Genomic DNA, 8,163 nt, shown 5'->3' with positions numbered 1-8,163 from the left:
TACCACTCCCCCCCCCCCCCCTCCCCTGTCCAGAGTCCGTCTCTATACCCTATCTACGCGCCATGCGCTCGCTCTTGGCCCGCATACTCACCAGCGACGCGGTCAAGCAGGCAAAAGAAGAAGAAAGAAAAAAAAAACGCCTCATCGAGCAGTTCATACCCGCGAGGCGTTATACCCAGTCTCAAGAAGTTATTCCCGGCGACTCGACTAGCGAAATCCTCCTACATCCATGTAGAATTGACGTAGAATCTTCGAACGGAAAGGGAGGAAAAAGGATGTAAGTGACTGCAGGTCCTAGTGCATCGGATAAGAGCGAATGTGGTAAAGTGGAGATGGACGGGAAGGGGGGATGGATGTGTAGAGTGGCTTTTTGCCGAAGATGCCGAAGATGCCGATGGAGATGTTGTCGTGGTTATTGCTGTGTATCCTCGCGTGGGTAAGCGACGACGCGGAACATGTCTGCAAGTCATCACTACGGCATCTGCGGAGGAATGGCTACGCCCAATGGCGCTGATCTCCGTGACGTGCTTTGTTCATCATATCCAGACCGTTCAGCTTCTCCGCGGGGGAGCGGCTACAACGGGTTCCTTGCTTCGATTACTATAGAGAGAAAGACGATGCGGGAATGTTGATGATCAGAAAGGGAAGTCGGAACGCAGCCTTTGCGGTCCTGGTAAAACGGATAAAAGCGACTTTGGCAAGTGGAGACGAGCGGGAAGCTGTCCATGTAGAATGACTTTACCGAAGGCGCTCAGAAGGCTGAGGAGTTAGTTGCTGAGTAAGACGTATGTGGCTATGTGTATATTTGGTGTGAGATGAGGCTGAAAGTCAGCTGGCGAGGTACTAAAAGACAACGGGGCATCGAAGGTACTTCGTTTTCATGTCTCTTGCCACCCTCATCCTCTTTGAACCTTGCATCAACCGTACTTGCATAGCGCTAGATTCTGCCACGTTCAAGCCTTCGTCCCGTCTGCATGGTAATGCAGCTACGCAGATGTAGTCTCCGCGGACGTTGTGTAAGCGGGGAGACGGCATCGAGCCCGAGGATATGTAACGGTGATGCAGGGCCGGGTAAGGAAATAAACATCTGGTGTAGGTGGTGGTCCGGGGTGGTTAAAGTGTGAGATATTGAGATGCATGGAATAGGCGAGACCGCTATGACGACAGTAACTTGCATATGAGATGTATTGGCAACTTGGCTTTTGAACTTGAACGGTGAAGTGATCTAATCGGTATGTAAATGCGACGCCTCTCGTGAGTTTGCTTTGATTGGCTTCGGGGTTGTATTGCGAGTGTATGGTCGGACTTGAAGGTGGAAAGTTGGAATCTAGAATGTGTCGTCGTTCTGCGTATCTTCTGTGATGGTTGTAAGACTGTGCCAATTCGGGCTCAATAGGCTATTGCTCTATCCTATGTCAGTCTTGAAAAGAAATCACTATACCAGAGAGCAAATGCTACCATATGTGCATGCGTGAACTCGACGGGCGATCTTGCCGCTGGCCCAATGACTGTCCTGGGCTCGTATGCTACTTGACAATGGAATCCGACGGGAATAAGTTCGCCAAAAACAATTCCGATAGTATCCATACACGGCAGTGTATTCCCGAGAGCATGTGTAGGAGTGAAGTCGCGTTTGCGTCGGAACATGCAGCGTAGATTACATGACCCGGTCATCAGCCACATCACTCGGATGTCGACTCGCAGCCACCAAAGCAGAAGTGATAATCCAGATGCAGGAATAATTCTTATTCGGAGTACACCGATCAGAACAAACATAACGTTTCCGCACCTCCATCGCTTGGACAAGATTCGGCTCAGCGCATAACACGCAGGAAGGTGAAGGATCCAGAGGCTTTACTGGCGTGTATCGATAGGACCCTGAACGGGAGAAGGCGATCCGCGCATCCGGATCCTAGGGAACGGAGCTGCGCTTGTGGCACACCGATTGCAGTAGATCACCGCTCGCATTCGCGCGCAAAGAGAACGATTACGATGTATCTCTGCTTATTTCTTTTACACACATATGCGCGGCGATTGGACGGCAAGGTTGGTTTGTGGCTGCAATTATTGGCCTCGGGATACGATTCCCTTTCCCAACTGCAGCCTTTGCGATCGCGCGTCGCGATGCGCATCCCCAGCCGCGGCTTTTGAAGTACGCGAGGATCGAGTTGGACCATGCCGGATATGATTGGGCCAGGCGTTCTTCGACAACGCAAGGCTCAAAAGCAAAAGGCGTCGTCACGATTGATACCGCGAACCGTCAAAGACTAGGATCACGAGTCCTTTTCAAGTGCAACGCTGGACGTTTGCAGCCTTGCGCAGCGACGGCGCGCGCGTCCGGTGTAACGGTGCATGCACATGCCAGCCACACGACGTCCCGAAATTCAAGCCGTGCTGAGGTATGCCGCTGCAAGACGCACAATGGCGTGCAGCAAAAGCAACTCGTAGTGTGGTTGCAAGGACATACTGCGTTTTTTTCTGCCCACTGCCCGGGCAGTTCCGCTGATTCTGCGCTTCAAGGAAGACTCCGCGCCAATGGGAGTGAAGTGAAGCAATTAGACTCCGTCCCGATGTCGCTATGGATCAGATGATATCTGGGTAGATTGCGAAATGAGTATCCGTTCCGTTGTCGCTGCGCGCAGCAGAAATGTCGCATCGCATCTTGCCGCTGCATGCCGTGCGTTCCATTCCACATCTGTACAATATTGAACAATAATAATTTGTGCAGCTAACCAGGGAGCGAATGGGAGCATCCGGGGATGCACAACTACCACCGCCTGGGACTTCATGTGCCGCACAAGCCAGCCGAGAGCGAGTCAGCGGCCTCTTTACCCGCCAATCAGCGCCTGCAGGTGTCTTAGTCAGCTGCGCCTACCACATACGACGTAGCGCGAGAGTTGATGCGACGACCTGCAAGTCCGCTGAACGATTGCCATGCTCACATGACTAACCCGTGCGCCGAGACCCTTTGCATCTCCAAGCGCCCAGGGAGGGGAAGTGTGCCCCATTTCGAAGAGCCCGGCGATCGGTTCCTGATCACTCGGCGTGGTCATCACTGGGATGGCAGCGGAGTGCGAAACGTAGCGCTGTGGAATTCGGTCCGACCGGAAAGAAAGCATGGACGAAGGAATGCAAGAAGGGTGGAAGATACCGGTGCATGGGAGGAGCATGGAGTGAGTTGGTATAGTCGCCACTTTGCTACAACAGGAGTAGGGGATTAGAGTTTTTTGCAAACGATGGACCCCCATGGTCGAGCGTCACGACGTCGTAGGACCACGTTGGGCAATTGGGCCAGCTGTAATTGCAGCAAATCTCAACAATGCTAATGCTCAAACCGCCAGTCTCAGACCCAGTGCGTGCGCTGTACCAAACTATGCCCCAAACCTCGCAATACTAACGTGTCGTACGCGACAGCAACGTACGACTAATCGCGCAATCCCTCTGTTCCTCCGTCGCCAGGGCGGGCAAAGGCCACCGGATGATAACGAACTCTAAGACGGCGATTGTCATTCTTAGACGGCGATGGCATTTCTCACCATGAGACTAAGCCTACCCTTCCCATGGGTTCACGGTCCATCTGATCACGTTGCGCCAAGCCTTTCCGTCGCCGTTGGAGGGGACATGGCCTTTGTTACCAAGACAGGAACGCGCAATCGACTTTCTTCTCGAAAAGACCAAGCCTTTTTCTTCCTTCCCACGAGGCTGACCCGTCCCTGATCCCCAGGGTCCCATCCAACGCCTCCAGCGCCAGAACCGCGACATGGTCCACCCCCGTCCCCGGCCGGCTGTCACTCAGCCAGCACTCGGAGGAAACTTTTGCGAAAAGTGCCTAAGCAAACGCTCCGACGTTAGACGGGCCGACCCCAGAGATAAAGCTTGAGACACTCTCAACGCGAATCGTGTGATTGGTGCCCAGATGGTAAAATGAAAGCCCTGTTGCAGCCCAATGGACATGAGTCGCTACCTTGTTGCATATGGCAAAGTCGCGTGGGATATGGCATGTGGCATGACGACGTGTTTCGCGAGTTTTAACGTATTCGACGTGTCTTGTGTAGCTTGGGCTGCCCAAGTTGCTTCACCACACCTATCATGTTTCGCTGTTTTGGAATTGTTTTATGCATAAGCGATTGACTTTACTACAAGCAAGTTGAACGCGTGTACATGATGCTAGGCTGACTAGGGCTCACTTCACCCTATTCTTCCTTGTGAACCATTTATCCGGGTTCGCATACCTTGCTCCTTGAGCTTCATGATCTTCATCCTGCACGCGTCGGTAGATTCCGAACTCGTGTTGTAATAACGACAGGCCGGGATTGCCATACCCTTCCCTGGATGCGGGTCCCGTCGAAGCTACACAGCCGCAATAGTGTGCGACCATGTCATGTCAAAACCGGCTTTCCCAGACCTAACCGCCTCGTTCCGCAGTCAATCATTGTCCACCTCCAAGGATTCCGAGTGCCAGTGCTCGTCTCTTGGCTACGCTTTCGTAATCCTCGCGATCGAGAAGGGCGTCCGGGCCATGGCTGCGGTAATCCAGCACATGGATAGCCCTTGACACTTCATCTTGAAGAGGCAAGCCGGTGCTTCGATTAACCCATGGTACACATGTCAAATCGCTTAAAATATCCACGGTGGTCTTAGTCCTGCATGCAAGCTCATCCTCCCGCACGTGTGCTTCTGACACCATGAGCTCCTTCCCGTCGGAAGAACTACCGGAGGATTGACATTCGTAGCTCGTTAGATCGCTAATGACCGGGAATCGCGGTATTCGTGTGCTAAGCCCTGGCAACATGACGCTTTTGGATCTTGTGACATGGCGGTTCAACGTCGTCCGTGTTCCACGTGCTCCTTTTCGAAGCTTTGATCACTCGAAGATTGTAGGGCGGTTGCCGTTGTAAAAGCTGAACGTTACTTGAATGGTCAAAGCTATACCATGCTACCGAATCTAAAATTGGCCCATTGTCGGGACCAGAAACTCCACCGCGCCGTTGTTGATATTCCTACTCTTCAAAGAAAAAAACTATTGCTTGTACATCATAGGGTCGACAGGGTAACTCTGAATAGAAAACCGTGGGTCGTATGCTGTGGCATTAACGCCCATGTGATGACTCTGCATGTGGCCGTGCGAAGTGGGTAATTGCATGGTCGGATGACCTACGAGTTGCGACCCCCGTTGTGCCATTGGAGTCTCGTAGGGGCCCGGTGTCGTGGAAGTGCTCCTAGGAGCTGAGCTAGAAGAGTGGGAATGCGCTGCACTGTGGGAGGAGTCGTACAGGGACATGTCGCCTACGTGCGTAGTAGGTACATTGACCATGGAATGCTGGGTCGTATTGAAAGGGAGTTGGGCTCCAGTCTGCGCGGCCAGTCGACGAATCAGATCGTTGTTAGGATACGAGGGCGACGTTGCGTTCGGGTTTGCCGAGTAGTCGTCGGCGACATTGGAGGGAAGTGTCCCCGAGCCAGTAGAATTTAAGCCGAGCGTCGAAGCGGGAACCGTCTGGGGGAGGTTCAGAGACCGGGGAAGCGGAAGGTTCGGGAGGACTTCAGAGAGCTTGGTGAGCAGTAGAGGTAGGTATCGAGTCTGTCCTCCACGGAGAGTCGATATGAGGGTGAGGAATCGCGATACATAGTCGCGAGGGCCCAAAGCGAATGCGTCAGGCGAAAACGAGGTGCATGCAACGACATCTGCTAGACAACACGCAATGTCGAATAGCTTCTCGATCTGCAGAGCTGTTAGCTAACGTTTGGCGTGACAGATAGGGTAAAACGTGGCAGGGGTAAAGGTGGAAGGGACAGTGCTGCCAGTTTGGCTAGTCAGGGCATGGACGTCAGAGATAGACGTTGCCTAGTGCGGCACTAGCGCGATCGAATACAACAGGGATTGTTGCAGCTGGAGATGGAGGGGCTCTAGCGGTGACAATCTCCAAAAATTGGGGGATGATGATGCGGAAAATTAACGGGAAAATACTCACCAGTCCGACGCCGTGCATCTCCATGGCTTGTTGCGAGAATTGATGTGAGATTGTGAGAAGGTCCCTTGCGATTTCGATTGGGTATTTGAATGTGAGGGGGATGTCGTTGGAGACGCTGCTCACAAGACCCTGGCAGACACTTAGCTGCCATGTCTGCGATCGCAGCCACTGTTGGGTTATGCGAATCTGGACTTCCTGGACCTCTGTGCACTCGAAATATGCTGGTACCGCCTCGGAGAGCTGGGTTTGAATTTGCGTAATCCATGCAGCGCTTGCATGTGTGTTGTGCACTCGGTTCCAGAGGTTGATGTATGTGTCGTCGATAATCTTGAACATGTTGATCATAAGTTCCAGGCCAACAGCAATGGGCCGATCGGAGGGGACCTCGTCCAGCGAAGGAGGGTGGATGGTGGGGTATAATGTGATTGGGCGGTGTTTGTGTAGGGCATAAGTTCTACAGGCAATTAGCAAAGGGTCTAGCAAGACGCGTGGGCGCGAAGTCGTACCTCTCAGCGATAAAGAGGAGCCAGTATAGGACGCGCTTGCGCGATATATCCAGAGGGTCGTGTTTGTAAGTCTCCTCGTCGTGCATGCCTAGCAGTTGCGCTTGTGTGGTGGCTTCCCGGAGGTATGCCCATGCTGTGTTCTCGCGCGCAAGTCCAAAGTAGCAACCAGAGTAGAACCATGATGTGAGCACGCTCATCTGGGAGGGGTTCTCGCGGTGGTCGTAGCCTTGTCGCACGCGGACGGACTCTTCCAGCAGGACATGGCCGATGCCGACGTTTGACATGTGGGCCATCTCTGGTCGTGGTAGGACGTTGACGGGTGGTTTGTGGTTGGCCTGGATCATGACGTATGCGCATAGTGCGACTACCATGCAATACGCCTCGGTGGAGCGGTCCATACCAACAGCGGCTTCTTGCGCTCTTTGGCGGTGCAGGACGGGTTCTGAGGGGTAGACATGCGCGAAGAAGTATTCTATGCAACTCTCAACGAGAGCGGGGGGCATGAGGCCCGGCGTGCGAGCGAATGTCGAGGATAGTGACCGGCCATCGAAGCCAAGGTCAGTTGGGAATCCGGCAGCAAGTTGGGCATTGCGTTGTGTTTCGCGAAGTTCGGACAGGACTTTGGCACGACTGCCTTTAGGTCCTTTCTTCTGTGGGATGGCATTGTATGTGCATGCAAGGCCAGCAGAGACGCAGTTTTTGCAAGGGGCCGTGCCTTCGCCAATGCACTTTACTTTTCTTCGGTGACAGCTAGAAGTTGATGATGTTAGTGGTGTGGCATGTGAAATGTGTACCGACGGCGACGTACCTATCGCAAGCCCGCTTGACCGGAGCAGTGGTGGTAGGAGTGGAAGCCATGTTGGAGGACAAGCTAGTGTGGGAACGTCTCGTCATCTACTTGATGAGGAATGCAGTCGCCGAGCGGATCCGCTGGTTCCTATTAGTACAACAGACATGTTGCGCCTACACTCGGGGAGATATCATCGAAGGTTCCTTGTGTCATTGTGCTTGAATGAATGCTCATTCGCACCTAGGTAACCTGGACGATTGAAAAGCCCAAGCGTCCAAAGTGCATATTAGACTCAACTAGTTAGCATCACTGCGCGAGTTGACATGGGGGTGATGGTTTGCGAGTCCAATGATCCAGCATGGAGAAGCGGCCTGCGTCCCTGGTTCCACGGCTGGGGAAAGAGTCTGCAGGGCAGCGCGTCGGACGCCGGTCAAACGCCTACCACACGGTCGCAAGCCATGGGGCTTAGGCGGTCTGGTGGGCTGGACCTTGCTTGGAGAAACATCCTAGCCTGACCGCTGGGCATCCTGCAGCGTTGGCACGGGCGGTTCTTGCAAAGCGACGGGAGCTTCGTTAGTGCCTTACTAGGGTGACTGTAACTAGCCGAGATTCCCCCGTTGGGCTGTTATGGGCAGGTATTCCGTAATGGATGTCCCGGGGTTTTTGCGATATATTTTCCAAGTGCTGATGCGGCTCTGGTATGATAAAGGGAACTGTGCACGCAAAATCTGGCATGGGCAAGGACGAGGGGTTCCGTCCGTGAGGCTGAAGGGTCTCCATGACGGGATGTCAGGCCTCTGAACACTGCTCCAACTGGCGACAAGGCCTCAACTCCGGACTGACCGCTTCCCGAACATCAAAACTGGTACTGACTGGCCATGTCCCACGGGATGGT

At 53.5% G+C, this 8,163-nt stretch overlaps 1 protein-coding gene across 1 annotated transcript; it reads right to left on the bottom strand.

The window, feature by feature from the left end:
- Positions 1 to 5,020: 5,020 nt before the first annotated feature.
- Positions 5,021 to 7,336, bottom strand: J4E85_001978 (uncharacterized protein; the record flags this gene model as incomplete). Its single annotated transcript, XM_051466258.1, has 4 exons — positions 5,021 to 5,722; positions 5,973 to 6,426; positions 6,479 to 7,228; positions 7,287 to 7,336. 4 exons carry the CDS (start codon positions 7,334 to 7,336, stop codon positions 5,021 to 5,023), a joined length of 1,956 nt encoding a protein of 651 aa, XP_051330815.1.
- Positions 7,337 to 8,163: the final 827 nt, after the last annotated feature.

The sequence above is a fragment of the Alternaria conjuncta genome (assembly GCF_024043145.1).
Source record: "Alternaria conjuncta strain BMP 0040 chromosome Unknown scaffold_2, whole genome shotgun sequence".
NCBI lineage: Eukaryota > Fungi > Ascomycota > Dothideomycetes > Pleosporales > Pleosporaceae > Alternaria > Alternaria conjuncta.
This window is presented reverse-complemented; position numbering and strand designations above follow the sequence as displayed.